Raw genomic sequence first — 20101 nt, 5'->3', positions numbered from 1 at the left:
GAGATGAGAGGCTTTTAACAGGTCCATAGTGTATCCTGAGTTAGTTATAGATCCTCCTTTTGTCGTAAGAAACTCATGCTCCTTCTAGATAGCTGTGTGGGACAGGAAGATATAAAAGACATAATTTGGAGTCTGTGTAAACATTTAAATATTGTTCCTTTGCTAACTAGAAGGCAGGGGTAAGGGCTATTAACTCAGCCTGCTGATTAGTGGTATGGGCAGGGAGTGCCTTTGCTTCTAATACCCTAGTATCTGACACTATGGCATAGCCTGATCTATAGGTCCCCTCACATAAAAAGGAGCTGCCATCTGTGTACCAGGTATAAGTGGCCTGGGACAGTTTGCCCTCCTGTATATGTGAGGGGTGGGATAGTAGATCCTCTAAGGTTTCTATGCAGGAATGAGATGGGGAATAATTAATATTAGGTTGAGGTAGGAGATTTGAGACATTAAGGGGTGGGTAGCATTGGAAAGTGAGTGTGGCATCTTCTACTAGTGCTACCTGGAGGGAAAGAACTCAGGAAGGGGGTAAGGTTTGTAAGCCTTTGTAAGTTAAGAGATGGGACAGATTGTGGTGGGAGAAGACAGTGGTGGGTGACCCAAAGGTTAGTTTCTTTGACTCACTAATCAGAAGCTCAGCACCACTAAAGCACATATGCAGGGTGCCCAGCACTGAGTGGTGAGGTCCAGCTTCTTTGACAGGTATGCTACAGGTGCAAAGGAAGGTCCCAGCTAATGTCCTAGGACCCCAAGGGCATATTCCTCCTTCTCTGCTACATAGAAGGAGAAAGGATGAGTTAAATCTGGGAGATGAAGAGCTGGAGCCTGGATAGGGGTTTGCTGGAGTCTCTGGAAGAGTTTAGTAATGAGATGGGGAAGGGGCTCATGCAGAGAGCCAAGAGCTGCCTCATATAAGGGGCGGGCGAGGAGAGAAAAAGAGGGGATCCAGGAACACAGGAAGTCAGCTATTCCTAGGAAAAATAAAACCTCTTTTGCAGAAGGAACTGCAAGGGACTGAATTAGCTTTTTTCTGTCTAGGGTAATAACTTTTCAGGCTGGGGTAATAGTTAGAAGGTGAGATTCTATAGTCCTTTTTGGACAGGAAATTTAAAAGAGCAGAGGTATCAGTTTTGCCGATCTCCAATGATGGACTGCAAAGTAAAATATCATCTACATACTGTATGAGTTTAGACTTAGGGAGAGACAGTGAGAGGAGATCAGAAACTAAAGCCTGACCAAGTAGGTGTGGGCTGTCCCAGAATCCCTGGGGAAGGACGGTTCAGGTGAGCTATGTGGAGAGGTGTCAGGGTCAGTCCAGGTGAAGGCAAAGATATTTTGAGATTGAGAGTTGAGAGAAATAGAGAAAAAAAAAGCATCCTTGAGATCTAGAACTGAGAAGTGGGAGGTTTCTGGAGGAATGGTGGAGAGAAGTGTGTAAGGGTTGGGCTACAGGATGAAGAGGGACCACTGTGAAGTTAGTGAGCAGGAGGTCTTGAACCATTACAACTCCTTCAGCAGAGATGATTTTATTTTATTTTTTTATATTTATTTATTTATTTATTATGTATACAATATTTTATTTTATTTTTTATATTTATTTATTTATTTATTATGTATACAATATTTTGTTTGTGTGTATGCCTGAAGGCCAGAAGAGGGCGCCAGACCTCATTGCAGATGGTTGTGAGCCATCATGTGGTTGCTGGGAATTGAACTCAGGACCTTTGGAAGAGCAGTCAGTGTTCTTAACCACTGAGCCATATCTCCAGCCCCCGAGATGATTTTATTTAAAGAAAAAAAGAAAGAAAGAAAGAAAGAAAGAAAGAAAGAAAGAAAGAAAGAAAGAAAGAAAAGAAAAGAAAAGAAAGAAGAAAAGAATTTAGAGGTTCTTTTGTTTGCCAAGTGTAATAATTGCTTTTCTTGCATGAAGGGGCAAACAGAGATACAAGAAGGCTTGAGAAGTGGGGGAGGGGTCTGGTTTGGGAAAGAATGTCTGACTGGGGACAGAAGGCTGAGCCTAACAAGGAAGTCTACTGGAGAGGATTAGGTAGCGACTCAAAGGGTGTGGAGGGGTTGCGTGGGTTTAAAAAAAAAAAGCATTTTTAAAAAGACTTCTTTTTTATTTTAACTTATTTTTATATGTATGAACATTTTGCCTGCATGAATATATGTGCACTATGGTGCCTGAAGAAGAAGATGGAACCCCAAAACAGGAGTTTTTAACCAGTTGTGAACCGCCATGAGGGTGCTGGTAAATCAAACCCAGGTCCTCTAGAGAACAGTATATGTTCTTAACCTCTGAGCCATCTCTCTAGGCCTAAGACATTTTTTATTTGTTTTAACATCCCAATCAAAGTTTCCCCTCCCTCCTCTCCTCCCAGTTCCTCCCCCTCCCTCACTCCTCTGTATCTCTTCAGAAAAGGACAGGCTGTTATCATTTATAAATGCAGGTGACCAAGACTGGTCCCATGAGGGGCAGTGGCAGGTCACCTAGGCCTCTGCGGGTGGCCTGAGGCCATACAGGAGACAGACATGCCATGCAGAGAGAGCCTGAGTACAGAGTTTATTTAGTGTGTAAGGGGATTATGGAGTGGAGGGAAGAGAGAAAGGGAGCAAGATAGAGATGAGAGAGGGAGAGAGGGAGAGAGAGAGAGAGAATTACACATAGGCCACACTGGATATCAGCTAGCCATGGTATATCAAGTTGTAGGGAGACTAGACACCTCCTCTTCTACTAAGGCTGAATGAGGCAGTTTGGTAGGAGCAAAGGGTCCCAAAGGCAGGCAACAGAGTCAGATCCAGTCCTTGCCCCTATTGTAGGGAGGCTGCTAGTTAGTTCCCGGCTGCTTGGTTCCAAAATAACCACCCAGAAACTATGTTATTTAAATCACTGCTTGACCCATTAGCTCTAGTTTCCTATTTCTTAACTCTTGCATCTTAATTTAACCCATTTCTATTAATCTGTGTATCGCCACATGGCTGTGACTTATTGGCTAAAATTCCAGCATCTGTCTCCAGCAGGGCTACATGACTTCTCTCTCATCTGCCTCCTTTCTCCCAGCATTCAGTTTAGTTTTCCCTGCCTAGCTAAGTTCCGTCCTGCTATAAGTCCAAAGCAGTCCTTTATTAACCAATGGTATTCACAGCATACAGAGGGGAATCCCACATTATGTTCCCACTGTTAGGAGTCCCACAAGAAGACCAAGCTACACAACTGTAACATATGTGCAGAGTGCCTAGTTCAGTCCCATGCAGGCTCCCTTGTCAGTTTAGTCCCTGTGAGCCCCTAAGACCCAGGTTAGCTGATTCTGTGGGTTTTCTTGTGTTGTTCTTGACCCCTCTGGTTCCTAAAATCCTTTTTTTCCCTTGATCCTCAGGATTCCTTCAGCTCAGCCTAATGTTTGGCTGTAGATCTCTATCTGTTTCCATCAGTTGCTTAGTAAAATGTCTCTGATGACAATTGGGCTAGGCACCAATCTATGAGTATAGCAGACTATCATTAGGAATAATTTCACTGACCTTTCTTTTTGCCAGTTGTGTTTGGTTCTATCCTAGGTCACTGGGGTATCCCGTTTCTGAGTGCTGGCCCTTAGGGGTGGGCTCCTGCTTGTGAGACAATGGAGATTTGTCACTTGTATTGCTTTGATAAAACACTGATTGGCCAGTAGCTAGGCAGGAAGTATAGGCGGAGTGACCAGAACAGGAGAATTCTGGAAAGAGGAAAGACTCAGTCTGCAGTCATAACCCAGACACAGAGGAAGCAAGATGTGACTGCCTCGCTAATAAAACACCAAGCCATGTGGCTAACACAGACAAGAATTATGGGCTAATGCAAGTTATAAGAGTTAATAAGAAGCAGCCAGGTGGTGGCACATGCCTTTAATCCCAGCACTCGGGAGGCAGAGGCAGGTGGATCTTTATGAGTTCAAGGCCAGCCTGGTCTACAAGTGCTAGTTCCAGGACAGGCACCAAAGCTACAGAGAAATAAATAAATAAATCGGAGAGTTGATAAGAATCTTGAGGCCAACCCGTTTATAATTAATGTAGACCTCTGTGTGACAAAATGGCTGTGGGACCTGGCTGGACAGAAAACCTCTGTCAACAAATGGTGTCAATGCATCCACAAAACCTGAGAGAGCTTGGGAAGTAATTCTAGACACAAAAGAACAGAGTTAAGCTTGGCTTCTTCCCCCCCCCCCCCCCCCCCGAGACAAGGTTTCTCTGTAGCTTTGGTGCCTGTCCTGGAACTAGCTCTTGTAGACCAGGCTGACCTCGAACTCATAGAGATCTGCCTGCTTCTGCCTCCCAAGTGCTGGGATTAAAGGTGTGCACCACCACCACCCAGCAAGCTTCTTCTGCTTCTGCTGCTGCTGCTGCTGCTGCTGCTGCTTCTGAAGATTTATTTATTATGTGTACAACATTCCTTCCATGTGTGCCTGCATTTCCAGAAGGGTGCGCCAGGTCTTATTATAGATGACTATGAGCCACCATGTGGTTGCTGGGAATTGAACTCAGGACCTCTGGAAGAACAGTCAGTGCTCTTAACCACTGAGCCATCTCTCCAGCCCCAAGCTTGGCTTCTTGACGGTAGCATTTTCTCAGGTGGGCTGTTTGCTAGAGGTAAATGTGTCTCATTTAAGAGAGGTTTCCTGACTCGCTTTAGCTGAAAAAACCTCGCAGCCCTTTTAAGAGGCTCTGCAACAAAGCACTTAAATGGTGTTTATGAATAGCTGACAGCATGCTTTTTGGTGGTGGCAGGGACCTTGAAACTCCACAGAACTGTGTCAGTAAACATGGCTTCTGCCAGTACCTCTGCCATGAGGCTAGACTCGCAGAAAGCTAAGGAATGGGTGGATCCAGCCATCAAAGTCATGCCTTTAATCCTAGCCATATTGTTTAGCAAATTAAAGACTCATGGGGTCAGAAAAAGAGAGATATATAGTATAGATAGATTCAGGCAAAGAAAACCTCTAAACAGCTTACAATGCGTTTAAAAATATAGGTAGACTTGGAAGAGAAAAGAAAAAGGATAAAGTCCTTAAAAGAAAGAAAGAAAGAAAGAAAGTAGTTGGGTGTGGTGGCGCACACCTTTAATCCCAGCACTTTGGAGGCAAAGGATGGCACTGATCTCTGTGAGTTCAAGGACAAGCCTGGTCTACAGTGTGAGTTCCAGGACAGCCAGGGCTAAACAGAGAAACCCTGTCAAAAGAAACAAAAATTAAAAAGAAAAAGAAAAAAAATAGAGTTTAAAATAAAGCCATGTAAAGATGGAAAATACACAGAAAGTCTGGATACTGTATGTTATTGTGCTTCTTCGAATTGTTTGACTGCTGAGAAAGGAACAACAGCTACTGAAAGACCTCTTTAAGTGTGAGAGTCCATTACAGATCCATGACCCAGGAGACCACGGCTTCCCTTGTGATTCTTGAGGTTCCAGAGATCAGTCAGCCTTCCGCTGGGAGCTGCCAGGTGCCATTGTACTCTTCCGGGCTCACTCTTCGTCTTTATATGCTTTGTTTTTTGTTTGTTCACAGCTGACAAGGCCTTCTGAGTACATCATAGGAGGCTGAGATTTAAGGACAATTTTTTTTTGTTGCCTCTGGCAACAAATGGTTACAGGAGATGACAGCTCAGGCTCTATATCCCTCATTGCTAGTAGTCCTAGCTAGGGTCACCCTCCTGGCTGGGAGTTTCCATTGCTCTGGGGTACTAGCTCATCCCAGAGATATCCCCAGATTCCAGTTGTCTCTCCAAGTACCTCTCCTTCCATCTTCTTCCAACCTGATCCCTCTGCTCCCATGTTCCCCTTCTGTCCTCCCTCCTACCACTGGTAATGTTCATTCTAGATGGAAACTTCACCCCACCTGGCATCCATATATCCAAAGAGTCTGGAGTGTTTAGGTAGAGTCTCCACCCTAAGCCCCCTACCTCCCCACATTAGCCTCGGTCCAGACTCCACCCCTGAGAAAGCCCACTAAATGATGACCCCTCTCCAGAGATGCTCAAGACACCTCCACAGGGTATTTAAACCATCCCCCAGAAAATAAACACGTGGTTTTCTGGCCTTCCTTTCCTTTGTCCTCTCTGGGGTGTGAGGGGAGCCACCAGGGAGTGTGGTAACTATTAAACCTGGGCTTTTTCTAATTTGATCTGATCTGATTTGATTTGGATTTGCATTGGCAGATAGGCTTATCAGGGTGTAGAAACTTGTTTCACTCTTACCCCCACCAAGACATTTTTGATAGGAATATTTGGAGTGAAATCCTGTGTTAGTTAACTCTTCTCATTGCTCTGACAACGCAGCTTAGAGAAGAGTTTATTTTGGCTCCCAGTCCGAGGACACAAGTCCATCGGGGTTGTAGGCAGAAGCAGCTAGTCACAAGGTGTCCACACTCAGGAAGCAAAGAGAGACAAAAGTGGTGGAGCCCAGCCCGTGGGATGTCCACTCACATTCTTGGTGGGTCTCCAGAGGTGTGCTTCCCAGGTGGCTTCAAATCCCAGGGTGCTGGCAATCAATGACTGCACTGTATGTTTAGAAATTCTACATGCTACTGTAAAATATTTTGCATCTATTTCCTTTTGCAGATTCTGCAAAAGTTCTGAAACTCCCAATTCTGTTCCTATTCTGAGGAGGGAGGCACCTTTTTCCCTTGTTCGGTTCCACATTGGCAAAAGAAATATCCAAAGTATGCAGAAGCACACGAAATGGAAATTAGAAAAGCTTCTCTTCCCTGTTTAATTACACCATTCAAGGTTAACACGTCTGACACTAAGAGCACAAAGCTTCATGATTTTTCTCTAAGCATTATGGACACACACATGCATGCTATTTATTGGAAAATAATTTCCCTATTTTCTTCTTCAACATGTTAAAATAAATATTGGAGGAGGTAATGCATGCTTAGAGTGTAAATTTAAAATGTTTAAGGGATATAAAAGCAGTTATCACTTTTGACCCTTCCAGCTATCTAGTCCTTTTGCTGGGGACAAGCACCACTCCTGGTTTCTCAATCATCTTTTCAGATACATTCTGTAATATGTATGTTAAGCCATATAAAAGTAACCTTCTAAAGTAACAAATAAAATTCTTTGAGAATCATATATTTGTGTATATATACATTTTTATTTTCATAACAGTATCATACCATATAATATATATGTATATATAAATATATATCAATCAGTATGTGCATGTGTGTGTATATGTATGTGTACTGGCATTCCTAAGTATTAAACCTTGTGTGTGTGTGTGTGTGTGTGTACTGGCATAAATAAGTATTAAACCTTGTGTGTATATGTGTACTGGCATTCCTAAATATTAAACCTTGTGTGCATGTACTTGTGTGTATGCATGTGCGTGTATGTACTGGCATTCCTAAGTATTAAATCTTGTGTGTGTGTGCGTGTGTATGTGTGTGTGTATGTGTGTACTGGCATTCCTAAATGTTAACCTTGGGCCTTATACATGTTAGGCAAGTGTTCTATCACTGAGCTATAGTATAGTTTCATCTCATTTAAAATATTTTTTAAGTCAAGGTTTAGCTAAATTGCTCAAGATGACCTTGAATTGTAATCCTTGTGCTTCTGTTCCTAAGTAGCTGGGATTACAGGGCTTGATGTAGGAGGGTCATCTGTCTATGTGTTACTTTCATTGGTTAATAAAGAAACTGCCTTGACTTTTGATAGGACAACAGCTTAGATAGGCGGAGTAGACAGAACAGAATTGTGGGAGAAAGAAAGCAGAGACAGGCAGACACCATGGCTCTCCGACCCGAGATGGATGTAGGTTAGAATATTCCCAGTAAGCCACCATCTTGTGGTGATACACAGATTATTAGAAATGGGTTAATCAATATGTAAGAGTTAGCCAATAAGAGGCTACAGATAATGGGCCAGGCAGTGTTTAAAAGAATACTGTTTCTGTGTAATTATTTCAGGTAAAGCTAGCTGGGAGCTGGGTGGCAGGACGCAGCCCGCTGTTTCTTCTACAAGACCTGGATTCTAAAAAGTCTTTTAAGACTACTTTACATTTTTTCTGGAGTACTGCGGATTGAACCCAGGGCATAGAGCTGGTGAGATAAGAACTCTGTCCCATGCTACATCCTCAGCCTTCTGATACTTTCATGATTTCATTTGAGGAGTAGGGAAGGAATCTTCTAAGACAACTTATAATAATCCTTTTTGTTTCTCATAGGAACTTTGTGGTGGGTCACTTTTTTATTTTGTTTTATTTTATTTTATTTTATTTTATTTTATTTTATTTTATTGGTACCTGTCCTGAAACTAGCTCTTGTAGACCAGGCTGGCCTTGAACTCACAAAGATCCACCTGCTTCTGCCTCCTGGGTGCTGGGATTAAAGGCATGCACCACCACTGCCTGGCTGTGGTGTCACCGTTTTCATGTTAAAAAAAAAAAAAAAGCAAAGCCAGAAAGTCAGGTGAAGGAGTGTATATCTGGAGTCCCAGCTGTTCTGAAGGTTGGGCCCAGACTTTTGATACCAAGCTGGGCAATGGAGTGCAATTGCAAGTGCAATGGAATGTGTGTGTGTGTGTGTGCGTGTGTGCAGAAAGATGGAAAGAAAAGAAAGGGGGTTGAAGGTTGAGTGTGTTCTTTCCACTACAGGTAATAAGTAGCAAGCTTGTGGGTTCAGACCCATTCAGCTGACATTGCTGTCAATATGGTCATATTGAATAATATGACCCTCTCTGAATAATTATGTATGCAAGTATGTATGAACACAATGTCTGTGTACGTTTCTATACCTGAGGATACTTGTCTGAAGGCACAAGTTTAATACTGCAACCTAAAGACTTACTACACTGATGGGGAAAATGGAATGCCAATCAGTACATCATTTTGGAGCAAAGATGGAGAATTTAGAGAAGTCAGTGTCAGCGGGAGACTGTGGGACAGCGACAAAAGATACAGAGGTAATGTGAGTGGTGGTGTGGGCTTCACAGGCAGTGTGAGCAGTGGTGTGGGCTCCACAGGCAGTGTGAGCCATGGTGTGGGCTTCACAGGCAGTGTGAGCAGTGGTGTGGGCTTCACAGGCTTCACAGGCAGTGTGAGCCATGGTGTGGGCTTCACAGGCTTCACAGGTAGTGTGAGCAGTGGTGTGGGCTTCACAGGCAGTGTGAGCGGTGGTGTGGGCTTCACAGGCAGTGTGAGCAGTGGTGTGGGCACAGGCTTCACAGGCAGTGTGAGCCATGGTGTGGGCTTCACAGCCTTCACAGGTAGTGTGAGCAGTGGTGTGAGCTTCACAGGTAGTGTGAGCAGTGGTGTGAGATGTCCCACGCTACCGTCTCGCCAGCAAGAATGACGCGGCACACTTAGGATCCTTCTGCAAAAAAGCTTTAATGCGTCTTGAGAGAGAGAGCATAAGCTTCCAAAGCGGAGACCCAGAATGAGGTGAACCCATCCCTTATATAGGAAACAGTCCTCGCTTCGGACGTGTCACTCTTGGATTGGTCCGCTGCCCATCAACCCAGATGACGCCTCGGGAGTAGGCAGGGACACAGCAGTGGAAAGTTATTAAAGGCGTGTGCTACAACACCTTGAACTCACAGAGATCTGTCTCTGCCTCCCAGGCATTGGGATTAAAGGTGTGTACTGCCACACCTTGAGGTCACAGAAGTCAATCTGCCTCTGTCCCTTGAAGTCACAGAGGTCAATATGCCTCTGCCCCTTAAAGTAATGGAGAATGTGGTTGCGGCCCTCCGCAGTGAGCTTCACAGGTAGTGTGAGCCGTGGTGTGGGCTTCACAGGCAGTGTGAGCGGTGGTGTGAGCACAGACTTCACAGGCAGTGTGAACGGTGGCGTGAGCACAGGCTTCACAGGTAGTGTGAGTGGTGGTGTGGGCACAGGCTTCACAGGTGGTGTGAACAGTGGTGTGGGAGAGGCACGGAAACTCTCACATCCAGTTCCTGCCTCAATCATGTGCAAGCTGTGTTACCTTGGGCAAGACATTTAACTTTTCCCTGAGTCTTGGGCTTCACATTTTGGTTTTTTATTACATCTACATGTATATGTATCTTAAAAGATTTCTTATTTTTATTTTTAAATTTATATGTATGTATGTATGCTTGCCTGCATAATGTGTGTACCAACTATTTTCACAATATTAACTGTGCTGATCCATGGGGAGGAAGGGCTTGCTGTCTTCTAATGTCCTTTTCAATTTCTCTCTGCAGGGTTTTTAATTCTTGCAGGAGTATCTCACCTCTTTGATTAGCTATCCTCCAAGGTGGTCTGTCTGTTTTGTTTTGCTTGGTTACGGTGAAAGGAATTTTTTTCAGCTTTCTTCCTCTTAAAGTTCGTTACTGGCAAATAGAAAACTACTGATTTTTTGGTTAAGATTTATTGATTTTTTAAAAATTATGTATACAGCATTCTGTCTGCATGTATGACTGCAGGCCAGAAGAGGGCACCAGATCTCATTACAAATGATTGTGAACCAACATGGGGTTGCTGGGAATTGAACTCAGGACCTTTGGAGGAGCAGTCAGTGCTCTTAACCTCTGAGTCATCTCCCCAGTCCCCGAAAACTACTGATTTTTGATGTCCATTTTATTTAATTTGTTTTTAAAGATTTATTTATTTATTGTGTATACAGTGTTCTATCTGCATGCCAAAAGAGGGCACCAGATCCCATTATAGATGGTTATGAATCATCATGTGGTTGCTGGGAAACTCGGGACCTCTGGAAAAGCAGCCAGTGATCCTAACCTCTGAGCCCTCTCACTAGACCCTAGATGTTCATTTTATATCTAGCGACTTGGTTGGAAGTATTTCTTCAATTTGAGTTCAGATAGAGTCTTTAGGGTCTCAAGTACAGATCATATCGTCTGCAAATAAGGGAAATTTGACTTCTTCCTTTCCTGCCTGAATCCCTTTTATTTCTCTTCTCTTAGTGCCGTGCCACTTAGAAGTGGATGGAGAGAGCTCCCCCCATCGCATAGAAGTGGATGGAGAGAGCTCCCCCCATCGCATAGAAGTGGATGGAGAGTGCTCCCCCGGACCCAAGGCATAAAAGTGATTGGAGAGTGCCCCACCAGTATAGAAGTGGATGGCGAGCACCCCCCCCCCCGCAGCATAGAAATGGATGGAGAGCGCCCCCCACTGCATTGAAGTAGATGGAGAGAGCCCCCCCCCACTGCATAGAAGTGGATGGAGAGAGCCCCCCCCCACTGCATAGAAGTGGATGGAGAAAGCCCCCCCACTGCATAGAAGTGGATGGAGAGTGCTCCCCCCGCATAGAAGTGGATGGAGAGCCCCCCCTCCCGCGTAGAAGTGGATGAAGAGCGGCCCCCAGCATAGAAGTGGGGTGTGCTCCCCCCTCCACCCCCATAGAAGTTGCACTCCTGACTACAGATAACGTTTCTTGTTTTTCTCCATTTAGAGTAAGATTGTTTAGATGTTTGGTGTTTGTAGCATATAGCTTTTGCCTGCATTCCTGACTGTGAACCATGTGCATAACTGCTGTCCTCAGAGGTCATAAGAGGGCATTAGAGGCCCTGGAACTGGGGTTACAGAGGGTTGTGAATCAGCATGTGGGTGCTGGGAATCCATTTATATAGAAATGGTAAATGTAAGCAAAGCATTTCCTTAAGTTCTGTGTGCTGTTCCAATAAATCTATCAAACATCATCAGTAGGGGATCCCAGGAGCCTCCATAATAGCCAGTAGGTCAGAAACACAAGTCAAACCACCTGGGGACTGAGGCCTCAACTTGTGATATCTGGTATTCTCTCTTCTCTCTTCTCACCCCACCCCCACCCCCTTGTCTTTCTCTCTCTGCCTGAGTAAGGATCTCACTATGTAGTGGTGCCCTAGCTGGCTTGTCTGGAACTCACAGAGATCAAACATCTTCTGCTTTCCAAGCGCTGGGATTAAAGGTGTGTGTTGTCACCCTGCCCAGATCTTAATGTACTTTGCAGAGTATCAGAACCGATGGAAGACATTCAGGTAGTAGCTGGTGCAGAACCCAGAGTGTTGTTGCGAAATTTCACATGGGTCATGGCAAGCAGAGGTCACAGAGATACTTCGTGTTGTGCAAGCGTAGGAGTCTTAAGACGGCTCCTCTGGAGTGCAGTCACAAATAAATAAACACTAAAGGCTGATAATTCTGACCAGGTAGTAGAAAACTGTGTACCTGTGGGCCTCAGCTACTCTGGAGGTAGGAAAATCACCTTATGTCGTAAATTCAATATCGGTCTATTCAACAAGGTCAAATAGTTTATTTTTGAGGCAGCGCCTCTTTGTAGCTCAAACTGGCCTTAAAATTGTTAAATAGTCAAAAATGACCTTGAATTTACTGCCTCTACCCTGGATGCTGGGGTTACAGGTATACACTGTCACACCCAATTTGTGCGGCGCTGAGGATAGAACCAAGCTCTCCAGCATATGCCAGGCTATCTACATCGTCGGCTTCAGATCTTCTCTTAAAATCAACCAACCAACCAACCAACCAACCAACCAACCAACCAAAGCCCTTGAGAGAATTCTAGCAGTAATTGTGCCAACCGACACTGAACACACTCCTGGCTCCCTCCTCTCTCACCCCAGCCTTCTTCACTTTGTTGCCCTGTGGTGAGATGCTCCCCATTTGACTATACAGCGCCCCGATCCCGGCCGGCGTCAGTGCAGGATCCCATCACTGTGCGAGCGAGCGTGCACACGCGTCCACCCACACCGCTTCCATATTGTCCACCGCGGCGCCCCGTAGCAAGCTCTTGGCCAGCTCCACGTCGGCCGCGCAGGCGCCCTGGGCGCATTCACCTGCTGCTGCCGTTGTCGCCGCCGCCGCCGCCGCCGCCGCTGACGGGGCTGGATGGGGGGCCGAGGCCAGCCGGTGGCACCCAGAAAGAAGAGACGCGGCGGCGGCGACGCCGACACCCGCACGGCGAGCGCCCTGAGGTGCCCGCGAGCTCCACAGTCAGGCGGCGAGGCCCGGGCCCGGCCACCCCGCGGGTAAAGAGACGCCGACGCCGGCCCCTCGCCGCGCCATGTTCAAGAAGCTGAAGCAGAAGATCAGCGAGGAGCAGCAGCAGCTGCAGCAGGCGTCAGCCCCTGCCCAGGTACGCCGTCCCCCTGCGCCGGGCCCTGGAGGCGGGCGAAGGTTCCCTCGTGACCTCCGCTCTACCCGCAAGCCGGAGCCGGGCACGGGTTTCGGACCGCCCTGGTGCTCCAGGAACCCTGGACCTGGTTACTCCCGGACTCCGTCCCGGTGCCCGCTGGCGGGACCCACGATGACATCTGACCTCGTAGAGGATCGACCCGGCCTGAGGATGGGTGCGATGGGCGCGGGTCCTGTGGGGATCCCCTCCCCCGCCCTTGCGAGAGACCCTGACTCTGGAAGTGATGACAGGGGTGGGCGAACCAGGTCCTCTGCGACCTGGCCGAGGTCCCCTCTGTGTCCACTGGGCACCGAGCCTGGAATGGCCAGGATCCTGATCGAGAAACGAGGGCACAGGGTCGAGCCGTCCCGGGCCAGGCTGGCTGGCGGAGCCGGAGCCGAGGGCCGCGTTCCAGCGCCCAAGGCTGTCACGAGTTAGTCACTTCGCATAACTTGGGTGATGGCGGCCAGGGCGGAGGGGCAGACGCTGCGCAGGACGGGCACGGAGCCTGTCGGCCACCCTGCTCTTGCTTCTTTTCAGGAAGGTGGTTGCTTTTAAGGGAGTTTCCAGGACCAGGGGGGCGTGTTCGCGTGAGAAGCAGACTGGCGGCGTGGCGCTGCTGTGAATGAATGCCTTTCCGAGTCTCCGTGGCCTGAGCATGGATTTCTTCCTTCTTTTTAGGGTTCCTAGAAAGTTCGTGATCCAAGAAAGGCATTATGTCAATTTTCTCCCTGCTTTTCAAACTATTGTAAGCTTTGAAATAATACACATAAACTTTGTAAAAATTACAGGTGATTACCTGAAGGGTTCATTAACTGCCCTTTAGTGTACAAACCTAAATTTGGACATCAGTTTCTTTGTTTCTCAGAGGCCTTTGTGTACATGCTTTCTGGTGTTTAGCTTGCTTTCCATGGAGATGCTGTCTGATGTTTGTTGTTAGTAGAGTGCCTGTCAGTGATGGTGGTTCTGGGAAAATATTTGCAGAACAGCCATGCAGTACAACAGTGATACTGTCCTTCCTTCCTTCCTTCCTTCCTTCCTTCCTTCCTTCCTTCCGTCCGTCCGTCCATCCGTCCTTCCTTCTTTCGTTCAAAATAACATGATAGCCGTCTAATTCCTAATTCCTAGTCATATTTTTCATTTTTTAAAACTATGTAGGATGAACTTACTAAAAGAAAAATTAAACAGATGGGGCTATGAATGTAGCTCAGTGGTAGAGTGCTTGCCCAGCATTCACAAGACCCTGTGGTGTGTGTGTGTGTGTGTGTGTGTGTGTGTGTGTGCGCACACACACATGTGCATGTTACATAAGTAAAAACATTTTGGCATTTTTGTTCTCATATTAAATATTATTAAAACTTGCCTAATTATTATGAAAATGAAGATAGGAAAGACAAATATTTTGAGTCTACTTATATGAAATACATAAGGGTAATCAGATTCATCAGGCTAGAGAACAGAATCTGGCCCAGGGACTGTGGGTGGATGTTACTGTTTAATAGTTGGCAGCGTTTCAGTGGGTTGAGGAAGCTTTGGAGATAATGGAACGAATGATGATCTCGTGAACTGTGAATATGTTTCATGGTACTGTACACCTGCACATGTTCAAAATGGGAAACTACGGTGTGCATGGTTTATCACAATTAAAACATTTTTAAAAAGCAATGTATATGCCTTGCTTGAACCTACATGGCTGTTTATTGTTTTTAAGTAAGGCCCTGAAATAATAGTTAATGTAGTAGAAATTTAAAAAAACAAACCATAAAGTCCTAGCAAGATGTCTCACAGACGACAGAGGAGTCCTTTCCTGAAGGGACATAGCTTTATTGTAAATCTGAGTTTGCAGTGTGTCTCTGTCTTAAATTCCCAAAGAAGGCCCAGAGATGGGAAGAATCCGAGTTTATCCTGATTGTTTATTTTATTTTATTTTTGAGACAGGTCTCTCTGCATAGCCCTGGCTGTCCTGGAACTCGCTCTTTAGACCAGAGATCCCCCTACCTCTGCCTCCTGAGTGCTGGGATTAAAGGCGTGCGCCTGGCTGTCCTGATTGTTTATAATTTGCGTTCCTACCAAAGAGGACTCAGTGTCCATTGATAATGCTTTATATAGAATTATAGTGTTATATTTTTATTTTTTTAAATTTTATTTACTTATGTATTTGTTTTTAGATATGAGTGCTCTGTCTGCACTTATAACTACGTGCCAGAAGAGGGTATCAGATCCCACTATAGATGGTTGCAAGCTACCATGTGGTAGCTAGGAATTGAACTCAGAATCTCTAAGAGCAACCAGTGTTCTTATCCATTGAGCCATCTCTCCAGCCCCATTGTTATGTTTTGATAGAAGAATCTTTGTTTATGTGATTAAAACAAAAGTGTCTCGCATGCAGCTATCAGCAAAGAGGAGAGAGGAGATGGACAACTTCATATACCACCCTCCTAACCTGAGAAGTACTTCTAGACCAGTGGTTCTCAGCTCCCCTAATGCTGAGACCTTTGATAGTTCCTCATGTTGTGCTAACCCCCAACTGTAAAATTATTTTTGTTGCTTCTTCATAACTGTAATTTTGCTACTGTTATGAATCATAATATGAATATCTATGTTTTCCCCTGGTCTTAGGCGACTCCTGTGTAAGAATCCTTCGACCCCCAGGTTGAGAACTGCTGTCCTGGACCGTTAGGGACCTTGACTCAGACCAAACCAGGGTTTACAGCTTTGACACTGGGAAGAATCTTGGGAGTAGCCAGTTGAAAGCAGATTGTAGATTTTATTAACAATATTTTGATCCAGGCTTAAGTACGAGACTTAAGAAAAAGAGACCCCCCAAAGAAAGAGCTGCAGATGTTGAGATGTACCCCAGTGTGAGTATAGGCTCCTCAAGGGAGAGTGAGCGATGCTGTGTTTACCACTCTGCTGGCTTAGGCTGCATCTGGAAAGGCCGCTCAGAAACCTTTATTTTTCCTTCTCTCATTTGATAAGTGGAAGCATGAGGTGGCTCTGGAGAAGCCTCTGGTGGAGTTCTGATGAGGTGAAAGTAGGAGCCACAGGATTGCAGGGTCCAGTATGTGCCCTCTGCTGGCGAGATTCCTGGGAGCTGCAGGGTTCTGGCCGGGAAGGGAGAAAGGCCACAAGCAATTGTGGGAGTCTGTTCTGCCTCCAGCACATTCCTGGGGCACAGGTTCTTTCCCCATTTTGGCACCAAGATTTTTACTGTCTCAGAACCAGCCTTGGTGATACACATCTAGAATCTCAGCACATGGGAGGCTGAGACAGGAAGATCAAGAGTTTGAGGCCAGTCTGGACCCAGACTCAGAGAGAAAAGAAAAAGAAAATCTGTAATTTGAATGTTGGGGTCATAAAAGTTTTGAGAAACTGGGATGAACTACCCTGACTTGTGAAGTTATGAGATCCAGAGACATGAACAGGGGTGCACTTTGTGCACACCTCACTTCAGCTCTACACCCCAGGGAAAATGCAGACAAATTCAGTCTGTCTTCCTGAGCTGGTTGAGAAAAGAAGGTTACGAATGACTACAGCATCTCAACTTGTAAATGAAGGTCGGGATCTTACTAGCAGTTACACGTGCGTGCACACACACACACACACACACACACGTGCGCGCGCACACACACACACACACTCATGACCCTCCCTCCCCTCCAACAGGCACACATACACTATACATACACTTACACACATACATACACATGACCTTTCCACTCCCCTACAGGCACACACATACACACTCCTTTTCTTTTCTTTTTTTAATCCCTGCCTGTTTTATTTATTTATTCATTTATTTTTGGTTTTTCTTTTTTAATATTTATTTATTTATTATGTATACAATATTCTGTCTGCGTTATGCCTGCATGCCAGAAGAGGAGACCCCATTACAGATGGTTGTGAGCCATCATGTGGTTGCTGGGAATTGAACTCAGGACCTTTGGAAGAGCAGGCAATGCTCTTAACCTCTGAGCCATCTCTCCAGCCCCCCACACACTCCTTTTCTAGCGCGCGCGATCTCTCTCTCTCTCTCTCTCTCTCTCTCTCTCTCTCTCGTGCATGCGCGCGCATGCACACATACACACACAATAATCTTGGAAAGATTTACTTGCCTGGGTGTAGAACTCTAGTTGGAAAAATCACTTTTCCTTGAAACAATTTTTCTTTCTCTTTTTAAAAAAATCATGTCTTTGAGATTTATTAATGTAATTCCAAAAACCAGTTTAAAAACTTGGTAATTAATATGCTATTTTGAATTACCCCCCCGACTTTGGAAAATTACTAGTTTTCTTGTTTTTTTTTTTAAACTTTATTGTTTAATTACGTATGCAGTGTTCTGCCTGCTTGTATGCCTGTATGTCAGGAAAGGACACCAGATCTCATTTTAGATGTCTGTGAGCCATTTTAACTCCTGCTTTTGTCTTCTGCTTATGGTTGTTTTGTGGATTCACGAGCACAGCATTAAGACCCTAAGCATTACATTACCCACACACTGACATGTATGGACAACTGTATTTAGGTTAAATGCAAGCATGTAGATGTTTCTATTTTTTGATTTACTAGATTTTTCTGGGTCTTATGTTTATTTTGTTTTCGCTTGATTTTTCAAAACAGGATTTCTCTGTGTAGCCTTGGCTGTCCTGGAACTCACTCTCTAGAGCAGACTGGCCTGGAACTCACAGAGATCTGCCTGCCTCTGCCTCCCAAGTGCTGGGATTAAAGGCGACCACCACTACTTACTTGGCTTTGTTTTGTTTTTAAGAAAGAAGTCTCGTTCTTTTGGTGGTTTCTTTCTGTTCATGAAATCCTGGAGATTGATTTCCTTAGCTGACATGGGTTTTTTTCTACTGTTACCTGTTAATACTGTGTAGAGAGCTAGAAGATGTGTGTGTAGGGATGGGAGCTAGTCAAGCTAGGGCTCCTCATGGTACCCAAACAGATAGCTTCTGCTTGGAAAGGTGACTGCACGATTAGTGTGTCATTTAAATGTTCTCTCTCTCTCTCTCTCTCTCTCTCTCTCTCTGTGTGTGTGTGTGTGTGTGTGTGTGTGACTGGCCATCAAATCCATGAACTTGGAATACTAGGCACTGTGCTCCACACTGAGCTGGGCCTTCAAGATGGAGAGGAAACTGAACGGTTAAACTACTTACCTTGGAATTAGAACTGGAGTGTGCTAGGACAGAGATTGCCACAGGACACTGGGCAACATTGTTTTCCTGTGTCACTGCTCCACTAGTGACGCTCTTAGGAGGTCACTCATTGTACTGTTATCTCTGGGGATGTGCTGGCATCAGTGCTGCTAACACGAGGCACCTATTGTTGTATAAATCCCAAGTCTTCTGAAAGTGATGACAGGACGGGAGCCTTCCATCCTAGGACTCTCCCCTCCCCTCCGGGTGCTGTCCTAGAGAGTGCGAGCAGAGGGTTCCACTGTACAGTCAGGCTTTTGGCCTTGTCTGCGTACTTTGCCCTTCTCCCCATCTGCTTTGTTAGTGTCACCCAGTTTGAAGCCTCATTGCTCTAGAAAAGAAACCTGGTGTTCACTGGCTGTGTGAAGCGAGTCAGGAGACTCAGGAGCTTGTGAGCAAATCATCCTGCTTTTGATCCACCTCTTTACTTCTGTAGCTTATGCATACCTTTTCCTTTCAGTTCTAAAGCTCGCTAAGGTGCGGGGATGAACACTGCCTTACTTCTTTGTGTCAGCCTTCCCTTCTTTGGATCCTGGGATTGCGGCACCTCAGCTGTGGTGGGTCTCCAGCTGTTTCTTATTTACCTCCAGGCTCCTGAAAATTGCTTGAGATTTCAGAACTCTCTGGAAAGGCAGTGTATGTACCTCAGATGCCATGTTTAACTGGAGGTTGCCTTAAATCATTTTGATGAGTGAATTTCACGTATTAAAAGATTGTGTTTGAGAAGTTAAGCATTTATAGCATGAGACTGATGGCTCATTTCGAGAACTACACTTTAGATTGCAGACTGACAAAGGTGCTTGGTTAAGGGCATGCTGAGAAGCTCCAGCTAGGGACTGAAGTATGGTGTTTTGTGGAAACTAACCCCATGATAGATCCCTACTTAACTGGCTTGTCAAGTCGATTGGCAGTTACTGGAGCCATGTTGTAATGCTGAAGGTCCAGTGGCCCTGTCCCCACCCTCGGTGTGTGGGAGGAGTTAATGAGCAGGTGCTCTGTATGCTGGTGCAAGTCTAACATCATGTCTGCTTCTGATGTGGCATCTGCTTGGGGCAAATCTTGAGAGGCAGGAGCTAAGTAAGTCACAGGCCAAACATGCTAAAGATTCCATAGCTGATGTAAATCACTCATGAAAAGACATGAAAAACGCCTCATTTTGAGCTTTCATGCTTGTTTTGTCTTTCAGCACCAATCACTGGAGCAGTTCAGTTCCTAGTAGCAGTCATTAAACACAGTGCATTAGAGCTCATTGGGGGAGGTTCTCTCTAGGACCCGCGTGAGCAGCTATTGGTAGCTGACAGCTGCTGGGGAGGAGTGTCAGTGGCTGCTCTTACTCAGGTCAGTCTCTCATCCTCCATGCACATATGAGCAGCACTAGTTGAGCTTAGAGGGGACATGGGGGGTGGAGGAGGGAAATGGATGGTGAGTGGAATCATGTTTCGTTGTCTATGTATTACTCAAGAATAACAAAAAGAAAATATATCTCATAATGTAAAGTGTACATGCTGTACAGATGGGGTGTGCAGTTCAGCAGTGGGGTGATTAACTAGGTGGTGAAGACATGGGTTTGAGGCCTACCTGTTATACCCTGCGCTCATTAAAAGTTCTGTTGAAACTTTTGTTTTCGAGGTGTCTCCATGAAGTGAGCTGAAGTATGGTGGCATTATTATTACTTTTACTGTGAGTCCCAGAGAAATTGAAGAACTGGTCATCTAGAGAGAACTGGTGAGGGAGAAAGGGAGTTAGAGCCTGTGTGCTGACCTAGTTCTCACAGGTCTGACTTGAGCAAGCCAC

At 45.4% G+C, this 20101-nt stretch overlaps 1 protein-coding gene across 10 annotated transcripts in view; it reads left to right on the top strand.

Moving 5' to 3' along the window:
• Positions 1 to 12808: 12808 nt before the first annotated feature.
• Golga4 (golgin A4) overlaps positions 12809 to 20101 on the top strand; it is an 88172-nt gene continuing 80879 nt past the window's right edge. For all 10 annotated transcript variants that reach the window (XM_048423787.3, XM_048423783.3, XM_048423782.3 and 7 more), the window contains exon 1: positions 12809 to 13076. In XM_048423787.3, coding sequence (XP_048279744.3) covers positions 13005 to 13076 — 72 coding nt within the window. In that variant the 5' untranslated portion in view covers positions 12809 to 13004. The remainder of the gene's footprint in view (positions 13077 to 20101) is intronic.

Source organism: Myodes glareolus, chromosome 4 (genome assembly GCF_982192425.1).
Source record: "Myodes glareolus chromosome 4, mMyoGla1.1, whole genome shotgun sequence".
Lineage (NCBI taxonomy): Eukaryota > Metazoa > Chordata > Mammalia > Rodentia > Cricetidae > Myodes > Myodes glareolus.
This window is presented reverse-complemented; position numbering and strand designations above follow the sequence as displayed.